The sequence below is a fragment of the Felis catus genome, chromosome F1 (genome assembly GCF_018350175.1).
Source record: "Felis catus isolate Fca126 chromosome F1, F.catus_Fca126_mat1.0, whole genome shotgun sequence".
NCBI lineage: Eukaryota > Metazoa > Chordata > Mammalia > Carnivora > Felidae > Felis > Felis catus.
This window is the reverse complement of record NC_058384.1, coordinates 5,289,461-5,309,282: the sequence shown is the minus strand read 5'-3', so window position 1 is coordinate 5,309,282 and position 19,822 is coordinate 5,289,461. Positions and strand designations below refer to the sequence as shown.

The 19,822-nt window shown below is 39.8% G+C and overlaps 1 protein-coding gene across 5 annotated transcripts in view; it reads left to right on the top strand.

Moving 5' to 3' along the window:
- The window catches only part of CATSPERE (catsper channel auxiliary subunit epsilon), a 195,511-nt gene that overhangs the window by 148,913 nt on the left and 26,776 nt on the right, over positions 1 to 19,822 (top strand). For all 5 annotated transcript variants that reach the window (XM_045049408.1, XM_045049409.1, XM_045049411.1 and 2 more), the window contains 6 exons: positions 2,474 to 2,532; positions 4,744 to 4,819; positions 8,808 to 8,860; positions 10,928 to 10,978; positions 11,392 to 11,425; positions 11,494 to 11,573. In XM_045049408.1, the coding sequence (XP_044905343.1) occupies positions 2,474 to 2,532; positions 4,744 to 4,819; positions 8,808 to 8,860; positions 10,928 to 10,978; positions 11,392 to 11,425; positions 11,494 to 11,573 (353 nt within the window). The remainder of the gene's footprint in view (positions 1 to 2,473; positions 2,533 to 4,743; positions 4,820 to 8,807; positions 8,861 to 10,927; positions 10,979 to 11,391; positions 11,426 to 11,493; positions 11,574 to 19,822) is intronic.

Sequence of the window (19,822 nt, the reverse complement as noted above, 5' to 3'; positions counted from 1 at the left end):
TTCTTCTCCCTCATCATTGTTTATTCTGGTTTGTTTATTCTCATGCACACCTTATTTCCTTGTGCACTTGGTTATTCTTGACTATGTGCTGTTACACTTGTAAAACTATCTGTAAGAATTCCCTGAGGTCGAGTAAGAATATGCCTTGATCTTAAGATGATCTGTGTTTGCTGCTATCTAGGGGTACCACTCCCTTGAAACTTCTTTAAATCCTGAGTCTTCTGGACAAACAATTCCACCCATACAAGAACCTACCCATAGGTAGGCTACCAATTGTTGGGACAAATTTTTTCCTTTTCTTGCTTTTTCTGATCACATAGTAACTGAAGTCACTAGAAGGTTAAGGAGGGCCCAAATTTAATCTTGACTTACTCTAACTCTGAGAATACAATCTTCTGATAACACAGGTTAATGTAGAGAGGATATCCAATTTGATTCTCTATCTTGAATTCTCTGTCTCCTGACTATGTTGACAAATGCCTTTAGGGGAGAAATAGATTATGGCCTCTGGTGTTCTGCTTTATTCTCTAGATTCCTAATTTCCCTCAGTCTTTGGGCTAATAGTTCTCTACTCTCTTGTCAGTTATTGGATACTTTTAAAGGTGACTTCACAAAAGGCTGATGTTTGTAGGTTTTGTGATATCTGTGTTTTTAAGAGCAAAAATTTGTCAGGGTGCCTGGGTGGCTCAGTCAGTTAAGTGTCTGACTTCGGCTCAGGTCATGATCTTGCGATTTGTGAGTTCAAGCTCCGCGATGGGCTCTGTACTGACAGCTCAGAGCCTGGAGCCTGCTTCAGAGTCTGGGTCTCCCCCTCTCTCTGCCCCTCCCCTGCTCACACTCTGTGTATCTCTGTCTCTCAATAAGAAATAAATGTTAAAAAAAATTTTTTTAAAGAGCAAAAATTTGTCCATATAACCTATCTACCACTAGCAGAAATGAAAGTCTCCAAATCATTTCCTAATTATTTATAATGAAATGGTTTTTAAACAGATGATCACATTCACGAAATATATATTTTTAAAATAGTTCCACTGGGTAAATATTTTCAGTGATTATGATCCAAAATAATATACATATATGCTGGTTGAGTTACAGACCCAAGTTTAAGCACCACTTAAGTGACAATTGATAAGCAACCCTTGGAGAATCTGCTTACATTTCACAAAAGATAATATTAAAATTTTCAAGCCTAATTATGCTATTTTTATCATTACATATGAAGAAGAGTATGGTGTACAATAGAATACAAGTGTAAATTTGACAACTAGCTCCTTTCCTCGAACCTGAACTAGATTTATTTTTAGTGTGATGACCTCCACAGCCTTCAACTTTATCACGAGAGATTGCATATTTTGTTTAATACCACTTACCATCCAAGATGTGGATAAATAAACTTGGTCTCCGAAGTTAAGATTTTTTGCAAAGGTTGTATTAGAGGTACAACATCTCTGTTCTAATCATACCAGATTAGCCAGAGTCAAATTGGTATCTCTGAAGATAGTATAAATATATACAAAACAAAGAAGTACCACCAAAAAAGTGATTTTGGGATATGGTGATTATAGTTACCATGCTTTAAAAATATGCAGCTTATGGGGCGCCTGGGAGGCTCAGTCGGTTGCGTGTCTGACTTCAGCTCAGGTTGTCATCTCACGGTTTGTGAGTTTGAGACCCACATTGGGCTCTGTGCTGACGGCTCAGAGCCGAGAGCCTGCTTTGGATTCTTTGTCTCCCCTCTCTCTGCCCCTTCCCTGTTCACATGCTCTCTCTCTTTCTCCCTCTCTCTCAAAAATAAATGTTAAAAAAAATTTTTTTAATTAAATAAAAAAATACAACCTATAATTTTTTTCCTCTAATATCAGACATGTTCCGTAACTGGATTTATCCTGAAAAGATAGAAACCTTCTGGAATGCTGAACATTGAGATGAAACGTGCCCCAGGTAGAAGAAAATAGCAAGGACATATACACAAGGCAAATAGATTTTTTTTTTAATTACTCAAAAGCAAGAAAAGAAGTTTCAGGCAAATGACTCCTCAGAGTCTCAAAAATTACAGACAACATTATGTCTGTAATTATTCTAAAAACCTCAAAGAAGAAATAAAAAGGTCCAGAGATGAGGTTATTAGGAACAGGAGAAGGCTGGTCACACATCAGGAATGAAATGAAAAATTAAAAATGAAAATAGGAATATTGCAATGACAAAAGTAAATGAAGAGGGAGAGAGAAGCAATCGAAATAAAGGGACTATGGTAAAATGCAATTCAAAGAGAAAATAAGAAAAAGGTAACAAAGGAAGTCTAATATGTACATAATTGGAGTTTCTGAGTTAGAAAAGAAAATAAATTGGAAAAATACTAATTATATTTTTTCTTACCTAAAGAAAGTTTCAAATCTGTCTTGAAAGTATTCATTGTCCCCCCCCCCCATTCCCAGTTTTCCTGTTTTAAATAAACTCTCATTTTCTTTTCCAGACAGTAACATTTTTTCAAAATGTAAATTATGAGGCAGTAGATGATTACTTCAAATTGCAGTAAGTATGACTTTTAAAAGAACCTACTCGGTATGAAATGTGCTATCAAGGGTATTGATTTCCAGGTGTTCTTTTACTTAAATGGCCTCATATCACTTTAAATATCCAGAATTTCAAATTCCTTTAAATGTTTGGAGAGATTTGAAATTACTATTCTGTATAAAAATGTAACGAAATGAAACCTATCAAGGTTTTCATTCATCCAATTGAAGATGCAAAAAACAAGCTATTTCTTTATTCAATAATTTTCAAGTGTGTTTTATCATTCATTCCCATCCCAAAGTCTTTACATACTATCCTTGGGCAGACTAGAACTCTAATGACTAGAACTCTACTCTATTCTCTGAGTAGAATCAGAGAAAACACCATCGTTGACTCTTCTTGGAATAGGTAGGACCTGAGCACGATAATTCCCGGAGGAAGCAACTACTCCGGAATTGAGTCTTAAGGCATTTCTATGGTCATCATTAATTCCTGACTCAATATATTCTCTGGAAAAATAGCACTGCTACTCCAAGTGAGTATGAGTACCTACTCTATGCCAAGCACTTTCTAGGTGTTCAAAATACATGGTGAACAAGAAAGCAGGTACTGGTGTCGTGGGACATATCTCTTGTGGGAAAAGACAAAGAACAAACCATCAAATAAATGAACAAGATTATTTCAAATAGTTTTAAATGCTATTAAGAAAAGAAAACAGCATGAAGTGGTAGAGAGAGACCAGGAAGGGGAGGGAGAAAAGTCTACTTTAAAGACAGTACTCAGGGAGGCTCAGTTCATCCCTCGCCCCCTCACCTACCAACTTTTCTCTCGATTCTTCTAATGTTGTGTGTTTCTTGGGGTATTTTTGATTTTCTGGATATTTACTCAGAACTCTGTTGCTGTAGAATACAAATCAAACTGTCCAGGATACTTGAGGTCAGTCAAAGACTCGAGAAAAAATACCTAATGCTTTGAAATCAGCCATGGCAGGAAAAAAAAAAATCTACCTATAAGAAAAATTATATGGAAAATTATAAATGCAGCGGTGCCTGTGTGACTCAATTGATTAAGCATCCAACTCTTGATTCTGGCTCAGGTCATGATGTCATGGTTCATGAGATCGAGCCCCTTTGTCAGGCTCTGCACTGACAGCATAGAACCTGCTTGGGATTCTCTCTGCCCCTCCCCACCACACATTCTTTCTCTCTCTCAAAAAAAAAAAACTTAGAAATTTATAGATGCAGTATTTGTTATAGTGTTCTTCACAGATCTACGGTATATTACTGTATTTATCAAATCAACGTTTCCATCACATTGGAAAACAAACCATAAGTGACATAGTTAAAATTATAAGATGCTTCCTGATTTCAGAGGTATTAAATGAGAAAAAAACATATATCTTAGAATTGATGAAATATGGCACAGTGATTTAAAAAATATAAAAATGCACTATTTGTATCCTAACTTATTTATTTACATTTTATACCCAATATTTGATAAATAAATAAATATGAAAGTGTGATGAATATTGGAAGAAAAAGAACCTTTGCATGTGGTTAGTTTGTTTTTCCCCAGCTGTTTCAAAAAGGAAACACCTGAGCACCAACGGGATAGAATATTAATAAAACTTCCAAAAAACTCTGTGATTTTTGGCCCTCCCCAGTTTCTCTGAACACAAAATAACTCTTGTGCACTTCATCACCTAGAAATTTGATCTCATTTTTGCTTCCAGTCGGATCATACTATGTGGCATAATGTGGTTCAGGAAACTGATTTCATACCTTACTCTTTATTGTTCCCAAAGTGTTATCAATAGGAGGAAAAGATCTGTAGAGGGTAGAGGAAGAACAAATGGAGCAGCTGTAGCCTTCTGATACCATCAGAAGCAGGGCAAGATGTCAGCAGCACAGCCTCTCCTCTAGGGACTGGGGGTGTTAATAAAACAGGGAGTTGAAATGTTGATAGCTCTCATTTCTCTTTCCCATTGGGCCAACCCTATGCCAGCCCACCATGAGGTGCAAGGGGCTTTCCAGAGTGACCACGGTGCACAGCTGCCTTAGCAGAAGCAGAGAGCAGTTGCTATCACCACCCCCTTCTAGGCCTCTAGAATTCCTCACAGGGCTCAGTCACATTGTGTACATGGGATTTTTCATAGGCTCTCCAGAAAGGTGGGATTGTGCCCGCCTCCCCTGTGATTCTATAATCACCTGCACGTGCTGTTTCTCCTAGACACCAGAACACGGGTCTTCTGCTTCTCCACATGAGGCCTAGTGACTCAGCAAGACCATGTCCGATATCCCAGAAGGTAAGTGACATGGGCAGATCAAAAGCTTTACCTCAATAATGGTAATGATGGTGGTGAGCTGTATAATCCATACAGTACCTCTATGCAACTCCACTCCCCTCCTACATTTGTAACGTTTCTCCATCGGGAAGAGATCAGGGAACAAAACTCTGGGAATGGATCACAGTTCTGCCTTCCGTGGGTTTGCCGTCGAAAGTGAGACATATAGATACCTATAAAAGTGTAAAATTATTAGTTTATGGAGACAAATAAAACTGTATAAAGGAAAAAGTGAAATTAATGAGAACAACAGAAGCTGGGTGTGTTTGTCAGAGGAAACTGCCAGTCATGTCCACATTGACCCTGCATTTATTTCTTTATTCAAAAAAAGTGAACCATTGTTTCATTCGAAAAAAGGTATCGGATACCAACTGTGTTTCTCTGTCTCAGTATGTGTGTGTAACCACGTAACCACCACCGCTGTCACAAAGACCAAAAGACAGACTCTTCCCCAGGCGTAAACAAAAGCCAGCATGAGGGAATGTGAGATACATGGTCATCAAATAGCCCAGAAGAGTGGGCCATTCTGAGTGTCCCAAAAGGACTTTGAAGAATCAGTAGAAGTTGAGCAGGCTGGATGCAAAGGGAACCCCAGGAAGACGCATATACCAAAGCACAGCACCGTGAAATAGCAACAGAAGCACTAAGAAACTGAACACCAATTCTTCAACATCACCCCACCTCTTCTGAGTCAGTTCTCCTCCAAGGGATGCCTCCTCTCTTTATTCCCTTCCAGCCTAATTAACAATCAAGAAACATATATTGATGGGAACGCAAGCTGGTGCAGCCACTCTGGAAAACAGTATGGAGGTTCCTCAAAAGACTAAAAATAGAACTATGCTACGACCCAGTAATTGCACTACTAGGCATTTATCCAAGGGATACAGGTGTGCTGCTTCGAAGGGACACATGCACCCCCATGTTTATAGCAGCACTATCAACAATAGCCGAAGTATGGAAAGAGCTAAAATGTCCATTGATACATGAATGGATAAAGAAGATGTGGTATATATATATACAATGGAGTATTACTCGGCAATCAAAAAGAATGAAATCTTGCCATTTGCAACTACGTGGCTGGAACTGGAGGGTATTATGCTAAGTGAAATTAGTCAGTCAGAGAAAGACAAAAATCCTATGACTTCATTCATATGAGGACTTTAAGAGACGAAACAGATGAACGTAAGGGAAGGGAAACAAAAATAATATAAAAACAGGGAGGCGGACAAAACAGAAGAGACTTATAAATATGGAGAACAAACTGAGGGTTGCTGGAGGGGTTGTGGGAGGGGGGATGGGCTAAATGGGTAAGGGGCACTAAGGAATCTACTCCTGAAATCATTGTTGCACTATATGCTAACTAACTTGGATGTAAATTTTTAAAAAATTAAATTAAAAAAAAAGAGAAACATATATTGAGTACCTACTGTATACCAGGCATAACACAGTGAGGAATCCCTACAAGAAGAATTCAAAGGTACATGAAATAACAGCCCCCGTCCATCAGGACCCCAGCACAAGGAGCCTGTTCCCAGCAAAGTGAGCTTGCATGAATTTGGAAGGAGCCCTGAACAGAGGCAGATGTGATCCAAGCTTGAGTGTGGCTGACAGACACACGGCTTCCCCGGGGTAACTTCCTGCAGGTGCACACCAACCACTCCCCGGCCGGCCTACCCCACCACCTTCCCAGCTTCATCTTCGCAGGAAGCAAGAAACCGCAACCTAGCCAGCTCTTTCTTCCCCAGCCTAGGTCTGTTCTGCACCTCCAGCTGCTTGTCCCATACAAGATGCCTTCCAGAAGCACCCTGCTTTCCTCTACCCCTTTTTCCTATCTACTCACTAGGTTTGTTAGGGATCCCAACCACTGGGTGCTGCCCAGCCCAGGCATTACAAAAGCAGGTTAATCTCACCTGAGTTCAGATCCAAGCCTTGCCACCTGCTGGCTGGGGCAAGCTACTAACCAGTGATTTGCCGCCGCCTCATTTGCCAAAAGGAAATTGGTCTTACAGTATTTATCCACTCTGTTGAGAGTATTAAATGTGATCCATTTGTGTAAAGTGTCCAGAACGGTGTCTGTCGCAGAGTAGCCATCTAATATTACCAGTTTGTTTCTTCTCTTTCCTCCTCGGCATGCCCCAAGACACGGACAGTTCAAATCTAGCCACCCTCTGTGCCCCACTGTAGGTAGCTTGTATTGGCTGCAATGAAGCCACCCTAGTGAGCCATTCCCCAGAAAGCTTTAGTGATTCCTCCCAGGATCAATTTCCCCAGGGAGAGATGACTACACTCTATGTAATGCATTATCTACCAACGTTTCTGTGTTGACGGCCTTCAGAATTCCTGTCTCAGTTCAGTTGTTCTGCCCGGTTAGAAGGAATGTGCTGTGTCTGCTTCTGAGCTAAGTTGAGAGTAGTCCTACCCTGTCTCTGCACCTGAGAGAATAATGTGAAGTGTTTGCTTTGGCAGCACATATACTAAAATTGGAAAATAATATTAAATAAAGAAAACCAGTGCGCTCATTGTTTTCATTTGGGTTACATGTCAGAATACCTCTAATTAGGTATCCAGTCCTGAGAACACTGTCAGCCCCACAGCAGTGGGTGCACGGGTGCCCTAGAAAACAGCCTTTCTCGTGCATCCCATACTCTGTACCAACGTTCCTGTTCACGTTCCACATGCGGGTCAACTCAGATTTTTAACCCCAAGCATGGTTGTTGATTTTTGTCAAATGGGCCCCGGAAGAGAAGGGATGCTATGACTAAGACACTGAGTGATGGTGGGTCCTGACTGAAAGACTCACCCCTAGGAAGCCTAGGATGGGGCGGCAGGGTAGTCAACCACGTGTGACAAATGGATAGGTTAGTAAAGATAAAGGGCAGGCCCATGCTTCTGAACACATTTGACTGGAAAACAAAGCTTTGATGATGAAGGACAGCAAGGACTGTAGGTAGAGTTGCTGAGAGAACAAATCAGGTCCTGTGACCGAGATCAGGTGGTTCAGGCAATAAAATCCATGAACTCCTGCTGTAGAGCATGCCTTTCAAATGAAGGCTGAAGGGCCTTGGTTTCACATGCACAACTCTTTAAATCCCTCAAGTTTATCTGGACATTATTCTATAACCTCATCCTCTGATCCCCAAGTCCTACTTTGGGGTAAGGAGTATTAGAGGTTTTTTCAGATTTGTCTTATGGAAATATGCAACATACAGGACATGTTTAAGACAGAAAGCAAGCATCTAGATCGCCCCTAGGAAGCCTAGGATGGGGTGGCAGGGTAGACAGCAACGAGTAAGGCATCCGGGAGCCAGGTTGAAATTGAAATAGGCATCCTGGTCAGGGAAGAACCAGGTCTCTGGTTAAAAAGAGGTCAAATTAATAGCTATACATATTATAGAAACCTACCAGCTGAGCCAGGTGCAAGCTGGAAGTGGAGTTGATGATCATGTTTGCGGAGGTGCTCGTAAAAGATGAGATTGGGTCAGTTCTGTTGAGATACTGATGTCAAAAAAGCAGAGTACTAACCTTTGGGCAATGGTCTGGGCAACCGGAAGCAAAGAGAGAGAAAAAAAAAATGTGATCAGAAAGAAGGAGTAAAACAGCACAGAACAGTATGATAAACCGTACATTTAAAAGGTTATTGGGGCGCCTGGGTGGCGCAGTCGGTTAAGTGTCCGACTTCAGCCAGGTCACGATCTCGCGGTCCGTGAGTTCGAGCCCCGCGTCGGGCTCTGGGCTGATGGCTCAGAGCCTGGAGCCTGTTTCCGATTCTGTGTCTCCCTCTCACTCTGCCCCTCCCCCGTTCATGCTCTGTCTCTCTCTGTCCCAAAAAGAAATAAACGTTGAAAAAAAAAATAAATAAAAGGTTATTATTTCAAATCGAAAATGTAATTGCTTTTAGCTCATGAGAACCAGAACCGCTGATCTCACCACTTAAATTGCTTCGTTTTAGGTGTTCCAAATAGCTGTTGGCTGTAATCCTCATAAATACATTGCTGTTAAAGGGCAAGTATATTTGCATTTGACCTGTCTTACTCTTTGCATTTTAAAACAAATGGTGAACTACACGGTAATTACTGGTGGTGCTATTAGCCTGATGACTGACATGTTCTTTATGAAATCCAAAGTTGAATTGGCATTGGTGTCCAAAACTTGAATTGACAGTTTGTCCAAACTAAATTTATGTGAACTTTTTGCCAAGCCAAATCTTACATCTGAATCGCACAAACAGATAAAAAGAATTAACCTCTTTCCCTATTACCAGCATTTTTCTCCGCCTTCCCTTTTAATAATCCAGTTCCCAGCTTTCACCATCACCTCTTCTCAGCTCTTCAGGCTCACTTCCCAGGGAAGGGAGAGGCAGAAACACTTAGGTCTACTTTCTGTCCTACTCAAATCAGTCATGATCTCATCTCTGTCAGAGGATCGCTTACATCCACATCAGAGAAGCCTCCGTTTCCTGCACCATTTCCCATGGGACATTTTTTTAGAGCAAACCTCACAGAACCATCAGTGCTTCCTCCAGAGAACCCCAGGGTTCTCTTTATTTGATCTTACTGTGGTTCATGATGAAGCACGCTGGATTTTGTCATCCACTTGCCAAAGCTCTCTTCTGTGTGGGCGAGACTCGAGGTCAGCAAGCACAGTACGTTCAGCTGAGATAAAGGTGCACTTGAGACGAGAAGGTCTCCTGTGGTTAGGAGTGGGGGAGAGCGGGGGACCAGGGGCTCTTATGCAAGTCTATTTGTGAAACGACTTGCTCTCATGCAAACAATTGTCTATTCACCTGCCATTCCAATAACCTTTGGAGTGTGGAATTGTGATGATCGGTTGCTGGCTTGGTGATTAAGTATTCTTATTTAATTCAGCAAGGAATTTGCATTTTCCATAACTCCTGTTCCAGGAAACATGAAGGCTAACTAATTTATATAGCATAGAGCATCCTGCTTCTGGGATGGTCCACGTCCTTGCTTCTTAGAGAATGGTCAGTAGACCAGCACTGGCATCTTGGGGAATTATTAGAAATGCAGAATCTGTGACCTTCTCCCACTCCTGCTGAGACAGAACCTCTATTTTAACTACATTTCCGGGAGATTAGCAAGAGCATTAAAATTTGAGAATAACTGCTGTCCTGTTTCCCAGGACTACTGCGCACAGTAGCCGTGCCTGCAGATTTCTTTCTTCAGTGAAATGCAGCTTGAATCAGTCTGTTCTGGGAGGGTATACATGGCGATTGTCAGATAGCTGGTTGTTCACGAGAGCTATCTGGAAAGCATGTTTGAAAAACATAGATTTCAGTACCTTATTCTAGGCCTCTTAGTCAATGACTAAAAATGACTGCAACCCGAAAAATGACCCTCTGATCTTAAATTCAGGATGTGATAGGCCCAAGGTTTTCACAGTCATGAAAGGAGACCTATGGAGTTCAAGGTGCCCATGACAGGAGAAATGTCCATGATGGGGTCTCATGGGGTCTGTTTTGAGTTTCAGGGTGGGAGATGGTGTAGACTTCCAATATCTCTCTAAACGCAGTGGTGATTTCAGTCACTCCCTTGCTGGAAGTAGCCAGCAAAAATGGTCAAATGAATAATTTAACTTACTGAAAATTTTATCACCTTCTAGACCATGATAGCCTTATGTCTGCATGAATCCTAACTGGAAATTATGTGAATGCTTAAAGTAGCTCCTTACCTGTACAACTGAGTCTCCAGTAACAATTAGGAGTCTGTGTTTAATATATATATATATATATATATATATATATATATATATGGAAGAAAATAGTCCAAAGAAATTTATCTTATTTTGATAGATTTTCAGTGAATTCTTCACATGTATCAAATATATATAAATCAATATATTTCAAATTCTGATGTCCTCAGAAACATTTATGAAGCTGATTTTTTTAAATAGAAATGCAAGGGCCACACACCAACCCCAGGGTTCTAATTCAGTAAGTGACAATTCTGTGATACTATCAAGTCTGAGAATCACTGAGTTAAATGATTAAATGTCTGTTAAGTATATAAGGGATGATAATATTACAACTTCATTATGTTTTATTTTTTGTAGATTTAATAAAAAAGAATGTCTTCAGCATGATTTCTTTTACCATATTGAAAAGTAAGGAATAGTTTTAACATAAGCACTGAGTCTTATATTAATATAACACCAATAATTTAGAATCAAGTAGTATTAATTCCTATTAACATCAATCTTTTCTAAAATATGCATTCATTGCTACGAATTTACCTCTCGGCACTGCTTTTGCTGCAACTCAAATTTTGATAAGTTGTGTTTTCATTTTCATCTAGTTCAAAATGTTTTAAAATTTCTCTTAAGATTTCTTCTTTGACCCATGAGTTATTTAGAAGTGTGTTATTTAATCTCCACACATTTGGGGAGTATTTTGTAATTATGTTTATTTATTTAACTTTTATAATACCTCCTTACCTGAACAAAGTAATGGTTTTGATTTTTAAGTTTGAAAAGAAGAAAGAAAAATAAGTAATGAAAAATGATTCTTTTTTTTACAGGTCATATTTGAGGAATAAACCATCTAAAAACTTGGTAAGAAAACTATAATTTTATCAATCAGACATATATAGAAAATAACTAAATCATTTTTCCTTTTCTAGCGAGTAAAATATAATTGGAAAGAATATGGCTGCCCATTGAGACTTGATTTTCGAGAAAAGTTTCGCCCTTTGGTTCAATTGTAAGTATATTCTTACTAAAATTTTTACTTACTTTGAAAGTTTCAAAATTAAAGTATGAAAACAAAGCTAATTAATTATGCACTTAATAATAAATATTTTTGAGCACCCAATATATGCAACTCTAGGTTTTCAATACTAGTTATACAAAGTTGGACTACCCATGGTGCTTGCCTGTTGAGAGAGCTTGTAATTTCACCACTGAGACATAGTGGATAAGATAACTGAGGCTCTTCTCAGGCATGCAGGTGATCTCTTCACCCTTGCTTTATTCTCTCTATATCTGTCCCCAAGCTCTTACCAGCACCCCTGCCTGTTTGATAGGAATTATCTTCCCCAGGTGACATATGACTGTTCTGTCCATGGGCCAACAATAACTGAAAGGTTGCAAGGAAAGAAACTAGATTGCTGATAATGGCTGGTACATTGGGGAGATTTCAAAAATATTATCTCTAACTTAATTCTTAAAAATAATATTTTATAATGAGAATAAAATGCTATTAGGAAGGCTTTTGCATGTAGTTTTATATTACTTTGCTTGTATCTTTGATTTTATTCTTGATTGATGATTTTAAGTAGGCTCCACACACAACATGGAGCTCAAAATCATGACCCTGAGATCAAGACCTGAGCTGATATCAAGAGTCTGACTCTTAACCAACTGAGTCACCCAGGGACCCCATGATTATAGCAGTTACACAGCTTGTTGCAAAACTTAAAATAGAAAAATATAAGAGCTAAATGACCCATTTCCTAATTTTTTTTTTTTTTTGCTATTATAAACAAAATGGTAGTGAATATCCACTTACCTACATGTTTGGACACCAGTCCAGATATGCCATTAGGAAAAATTACTGGAAATGAAATTCTTATGTGTAAAATATCAAAATTTTAGTCAAGGTTTCCAGCTTTAGAGTTTGCGGGACCTGTCAGGCTAGAGAAAATTTCTGAGATCTCTCAGGTGGTAGGTAGGACATAGTGAATCAGATGCTCTAATTTAATTTTGCTATGGGAGCTGTCCTTATTGGGACCCAGAAGTCCTCTGCCATCATGTCCTGCCCACCACTCCTCACCCATGGCAGTTCTAAGATTCTGTGCTGTGCCCTCTACATCATTGTCCTACAGTCCCTCTGTCCTGGGCCCTCTGAGCTATCAGGCCATTCTGCTATCTTCTTAAGTTTTGTTCTTCTACACATCTAGTGATGCCACTGCTTTTCTTGAGAACCCTTGAAACCCCTTCCACCACTGAGGCCTCATTTTTCTCTTTGTTTGTTTTGCTTTGTTTTTTAAATTTTTATTTTAATTCCAGTTAGTTAACATACTGTTACATTAGTTTCAGGTGTACAATATAGTAAGTCAATAGTTCCATACATCACCCTGTGCTCATTATGACAATTGCACTCCTTAATCCCCATCACCTATATCACCCATTCCCTCCACCCCCATACCCTCTGGTAGCCATCAGATTGTACTCTATAATTAGGAGTCTGTTTGTTGATTTGTCTCTCTCTCTTTTTTTCCCTTTCTCATTTGTTTTGGTTTTTAAACTCTACATATCAGTGAAATTATATGGTATCTGTCTTTCTCTGACTTATTTCAGTTAGCATTATACTCTCTAGTTCCATCCATGTCATTGCAAATGGCAAGATTTCATTCTTTTTCATGGCTGAATAATACTCCATTTTATACACACACACACACACACACACGCACAATGGAATATTACTCAGCCATCTAAAAGAATGAAATCTTGCCATTTTCAACAACATGGATGGAGCTAGAATGTATTATCCTAAGCAAAATAAGTCAATCAGAGAAAGACAAATATATGATTTCACTCATATGTGGAGTTTAAGAAGCAAAACAAATGAACATATGGGAAGGTGGGGAGATAAGAAATGGAAACAAACCATAAGAGACTTAATGATAGGGAACAAACTGAGGGTTGATGGAGGGAGGATAGTGCGAGATGGACTAGACGAGTGATAGGTACTAAGGAGGGCACTTGTTGTGATGAGCACTGGGTGTTGTATGTAAGTGAAGAATCACTAAATTCTACTTCTGAAACCAATATTGCACGGTATATTAACTAACTAAAATTTTTTTAAATGAAGAAATAATGCTTGGTAGAATTCACCTGTGTAGCCATCTGGTCCTGGACTTCTGTTTTGGGGGGAATATTTTGATTACTGACTCAATTTCTTTGCTGATTATTCATCTGCTCAAATTTTCTATTTCCTCCTGTTTCAGTTTTGGTAGTTTGTACATTTCCAGGCATTTGTTCATTTCTTCTAGGTTGTCCAATTTTTTACCGTTATGGTTTTTTCATAATATTCTCTTATAATTTGTATTTCTGTGGTGTTGGTTGTTATTTCTCCTCTCTTGTTTATGATTTTATTTATTTGGGTCCTTTCCTGCTCACTTTCTCTCTCTCTCTCTATCTCTCTCTCTCTTTCTTTGAGAAGTCTGGCCACAGGTTTTCCAATTTTATTGATTTTTTCAAAGAACCAGCTTTTGGTTTCATTGAACTGTTCTATTGGTTTTTCAGTCTCTATAACACTTATTTATGCTCTAACCTTTATTATTTCCTTTCTTCTGCTGGTTTGAGGTTTTGTTGTCTTATTCTAGCTTATTTAGGTGCAAGGTTAGGTTGTTTATTTGAGATTTTTCTTGCTTCTTGAAGTAGGCCTATATTGGTATATACTTCCCTCTTAGGACCACTTTTGCTGCATCCCAGAGGTTTTGAGCCATTGTGTTTTCATTGTCATATGTTTCCATGTACTTTTTTATTTTTTCTTTGATTTCTTGTTGACCCACTCATTGTTTAGTAGCGTGTTCTTTAACCTCCATATATTGTGCTCTTTCCAGATTTTTTCTTGTGGTTGACTCCATTGTGGTGAGAAAAGATGCATGTATGACTTCAATTTCTTGAATTTGTTAAGATTTGTTTTATGGCTTAATATGTGATCTATTCTGCAGAATGTTCTGAGTGCACTTGAATGTGTATTCTGCTGTTTTAGGATGGAAGGTCCTGAATATATCTGTTAAATCCATGTGGTCCAGTGTGTCATTCAGAGCCATTGTTTCCTTGTTGATGTCCTATATAGATGATCTGTCCATGGATGTAAGTGGGTTGTTAAAGTCCCCTACTATTATTGTATTATTATCAATTAGTTCCTTTATGTTTGTTAACTTTTTTATCCATTTGGGTGCTTTGATGTTTGGTGCATAAATATTTACAATTGTTGTATCATCTTGTATTGTCCCCTTTATTATTATATAGTATCCTTCTTTATCTCTTGTTACAGTCTTTGTTTAAAGTCTAGTTTTTCCAATAGAAGTATTGCTAGTCCAGCTTTCTTTTGATGTCCATTTGCATGATAAATGTTTCTCCATCCCCTCACTTTCAATCTGCAGGTGTCTTTTGGTCTAAAATGAGTCTCCTGTAAGCAACACATAGATAGCTCTTGTTTTGTTTTTGGTGTTTTTTTTTTTAAGTTTATTTATTTATTTTGAGAAAGAGAGTGAGCACGTAAACAGGGGAGGGGTAGAGAGAGAATCCCAAGCAGGCTTAATGCTGTCAATGCAGAGGCCAACATGGGGCCCGATCTCACAAACTGTGAGATCATGACCTGAGCAGAAATCAAAAGAGTCAGGCACTTAACTGACTGAGCCACCCAGGTGCCCCAAAAATGAGTCTTGTTTTTTTGTCCTTTCTGTCACCCTATGTCTTTTGATTGGAGTGTTTAATCCATTCAAAGTAAGTATTGATGGGTATAAACTGACTGCCATTTTATCACTTGGTTTATTACTTAGCTGTTTCTGAAGATTTTCTCTGATCCTTTCTTGTCTTTCTCTCACGTTTTGTTGATTTTCTTTAGTGATATATTTGCATTTCTTTCTCTTTAGTCTTTGCATACTTATTAACAGTTTTTGGTATATGGTTACCATCAGGTTTGTATATAACCTCATCTGCATGCAGCAGTCTATATTAAGTTCATGGTCATTTAAGTTTGAAACCACTCTTTTTGCCTCTCCTACCTATATTTTAGGTATATGTTATTATGTTTTACATCCTTTTTTGTGTGAGTTCCTTGACTGACTTTTTTTTTTTTTTACAGAATTTCTCATTTCTTTTGTGTTCCTTACCTCTCTTCTTTTCTATATTTAGTAGCGGAGTCTGTTCTACCAGTCTTCAGATAACTCTCTGGCTTATTGATTTGGATGTGGGTGATGTCTAGTTGAAAATGTGGGATGGGATGAGCTCAGGGTCCTCCTATTCTGACATCTTCCCAGGCTCCTTGTTTTTTTTGTTTTTTGTTTAATGCAGTACCTAATCCCCCAGTGGTACATAATCTTAATGTTCTCTCCCAGAGAAGTGTACTCTTCAATTCATTATTAGTAAACATCTTTGAACATTTTACTCTGGTAGGCAATGGGAATTCAAAGATAAATAAGATGGGATTTCTGTTCCCAGGGCTCAAGAGCCTGATGAATTAGATAAACATATGAGCTGATATGGAATAATAAAAAGGAAACTCAAAAGAAAAGAATCCAACCCAGCTGTGGAAGGGAGATGGGCTTTGGGAAATATTTCCAGAATAACTTGCATTTGAGCTAGTCACTGAGTCTTAAAGGATAATGAATATTTAGCTGAAGGCAGGGAGGGAAAAAGAGAAGTGGGGAAGGTGATAATGGACTCCACCAGGGAGCCTTTCAAGCAAAAATGATGGTGAGGAAGAAAATGCACAGTTCCAACAGTAAAATGCTGTTGGGGCATTAAGTGAGGCAGTAAGTGTCAAGCCAAGAGGCTGGGAAACTAGCTAGGTGGAGTCTACCTTGTGAAAGACTTTCTGTCCATTCTATGGTAGAGTGGCATGATCAAATATGTGCCTTAACTAGTTCTCTCTGGGAGAAGGGTAGAAGATGACCTTCAGGAAAGCAAGTCTAAGTAGGGAGACCAGGTGGTAAACTATATTGGTAGTACCAATGGAGGAAAATTGGTACTCCAGTTGGTACCTCCAATGGTAGTTCCATGGAGGAAAAAAACAAGTGATTAAAATAGCAGCAAGGACAAAGAAGAGGAATTATTTATGAGAAAAATGAGGGATTGTAATACACAGGGCTTGATAATTGATTGATAATTGATAGAAGAAAAGAGAGAATGAGGAAGACGAATGAGTCCCAGTGACGTCAATCAGAAGAGGTCTCCACAAACTTCTACCACCTTACCTACTCATCTGCAAACATCCGTCCCCTTGAACTCTGTCTGTCTTCCTATCATCATAGGTGAGCTATATGTACATGTAAGGCCTCTCTCTCCATCTAGGAACTGGATCCCCACCTGCTTTCCTAATTCAGAACACTGCTTCCGAAACTGCCCCCTCCTTCTCCGGCATCATCGACTTTTCCCTCTTGACTGTATCATCAAAGAAACCTGCAGTTCTAACGTCATCAGAAACAAAACCACAAGACCCTCCCTTGACCCCACTACCTCTTCAGCTACCATACTCACCGTGACTAACTCTCCTCCTCTCCCCCAACCCCTCTCAGTGAGGATTCTACCAGCACCACGCCACTGGCACTGCTGGCTAGTGTCACCGGTGGCCTCCATATTGGTACACCCAGTGCTCAGCCCACAGGACTCACCCTACCTGACCTCATTAGCAAGAATTGCATAGCTGGTCACTCTCTCCCAATTGAAACGTTTTCTTCACTTGGCTTCACATTCTCCTACTCTTCCTGCTACCTCGTGGTATCTTACCATAAACCAAGTGCAAAGGACGCGTGGCGGAAATGTGTGCTTATGGTGTCTTTATGTACAGATTTTTCAAATTGTGGTAAAATACACATAACAAAACATAGTGAACATTTGGATGTATATGTTGTACGGTCAGCCAGTGCAATACTGCTCAGCAGTGAAAATGAATGACTAAGATGGTTGTAAGAGGGAATCGGACAGTCAGCCTCGAAGCTCGGGTTGGGTAGGGAAGGAAGAGTAGCCAGGAGGGAGCTGCTGATGAGGAAAAGAGATCAAGAGACTGGAAACTTCTATGGATTCATCTCAAAACCTAATATTGAATGTCGGGGGGAGGGGGGGAAGTTGCCAAAATATACTTGCAGTGTAACCTCATGTTACATTTATTTGCAAACCCACAAAGCAACACTATATATGATTTATGGATATATTTATGTATAAGTAAAGTTTAAAGCCTGGATGGGAATGATATATAACAACTTTCACATTATTCTCTATGTTCTGCATATTTGAAATATTTTCTAATTAAAATGAAATAAGCTATAGGAGCCAAGTCCATGAAGAAAACTGGGGAAGTAGCATCAAAGGCCCAGGTGGCAATGTTGAAAGAAGAATAATTCATCCTCTGAGACTTGGGGGGAAGGAGTAAAAAAAATTTTTTTATTTTTATTTTTGATGTTTATTTATTTTTGAGAGAGATAGAGACAGAGTGCAAGAGGGGAAGGACCAGAGAGGGGAGACACAGAATCCGAAGCAGGCTCCAGGCTCCAAGGTGTCAGCACAGAGCCTGATGTGGGGCTCGAACTCACGGACTGTGAGATCATGACCTGAGCCAAAGTCGGATGCGTAACCGACTGAGCCACCCAGGCGCCCCGGAAGGAGTAAAATTAAATGTAGAAAGTGACTGGTTTGGAAATAGGAGTGTGGGAGTGAAGAGAAGTCATGTCTGACAGCCTCAATTTACTTCCATGAAAGAGAAAGGATGCTGTGTAAACGGGGCGCCCTGAGGGGTGGAGGAGGGGCTTTGAGGAGGATGTCAGGGGTCACTGAGGGTAATGTGAGACGGTCTGGCTAAGGCGACCCATAGAAAGATGATCAGACAACACCGAAGCCACAAGTGGGTTCAATCCCACATATTTGAATTTCTCGAGTGACATGTGCCTGAATGCGGAAGGCACCGTGTGACGTCCAAGACTGGGGTGAGATGTTGGAGGCAGGGCCAGAACAAGTGAATGAATCCAGGATGCTGGGCAGGGAGGAAACTGCCTGGAGGAGGAAAGCAGAGAGGGGTCAGGATTGGAAGTCTGGTGAGGTCAAGGGGCAGATGAGAGTCTGCGAGGGGTGAAGGAGGCGGGGCCGGAGAGCAGACAGCAGCAAACCCTACTTTGGACCACGTGGCGGCACGTTTGTCTTGGGGTTACTTATTTACGTGTCTGGGCACCAGGACTCACTTGATAGAGCATGCTGCTTCCAATTCATTCTCCTGGGATAATTAACGCAGCTATTAAAGCACCACAAAACAGAAAATAAAAGACATGGTACCGTGGGCTATCTGAGTGGCCGTGCAGGACTGAAAACATATGCATCCAGTGGATCCACGGAGAGGTCTCTCCTTCCGAATTCCAAAAGGAGAACTGTCACAGTGAAGTTACAAGTTGTAGGGAAGTTCGTTGCCAAGTAAAGACATTTCCGAATTTCTCAGGTTTCATTGGTATCATATCTTATTAATGAACATTAATGAAAATAAGCCATGCTTACACGGGGAAGTATTTTTGTCCCATATGCTCAGTGAAATCAATAAAACATCATCAAGGAGCATTATAAACCCGGGAAATATGGGGTCATGTAATTTATCCTTATTGCCACTAGATGACGCTATAGCTTATTGGTTTTGTGAGTGTCAAAAGATGTCTGCTCCCAGTTCAAGGAAAATCTTTTTTCTGAATTCAAATAAAAGGTCTGGCTTTACAATTAGTCCTTAATAATTCAAGAATGTAATGGTTTTCAGAAGATGCAAACAAGCTGCACCTTCTGAATCTCCTAGAATGAGAGCTTTGCTAAAGCCTGGCCCAAATCTCCGGAACTGCATACCACATTAAATGTGTCACACACGTGTGTGCATTTTCCTGTGGAAGGAACTTTAGAGTTTAGAGTTCTCTGTGACCTTCCTCCTGTGCTGGGAAACAAGTCGACCACCACTACTCTAACCCCTAACTAGTCACACCTGAGTTCATGTCTTCCTGGTTCCTAAAAATGAATTAAGATGAAAATAAAGTAGCTTCTTCAGATACCACTTTCTGATAGGTAAAAATCCCCTGCCCTGCTTGTGAATGGGACAACAGCTGGTTTTTCTAAGCAAGAATGGACGGTGTCAGGTTGTAGGACATACGGAGAGCCAGGTAGAGCGACCCGTGAAGTCAGGCAGAGTTGCGGGCAGTGGGTAGAGAAACACTGTCGAGGACCCTTGATCTTTTACGGATAAACACAGAGAGG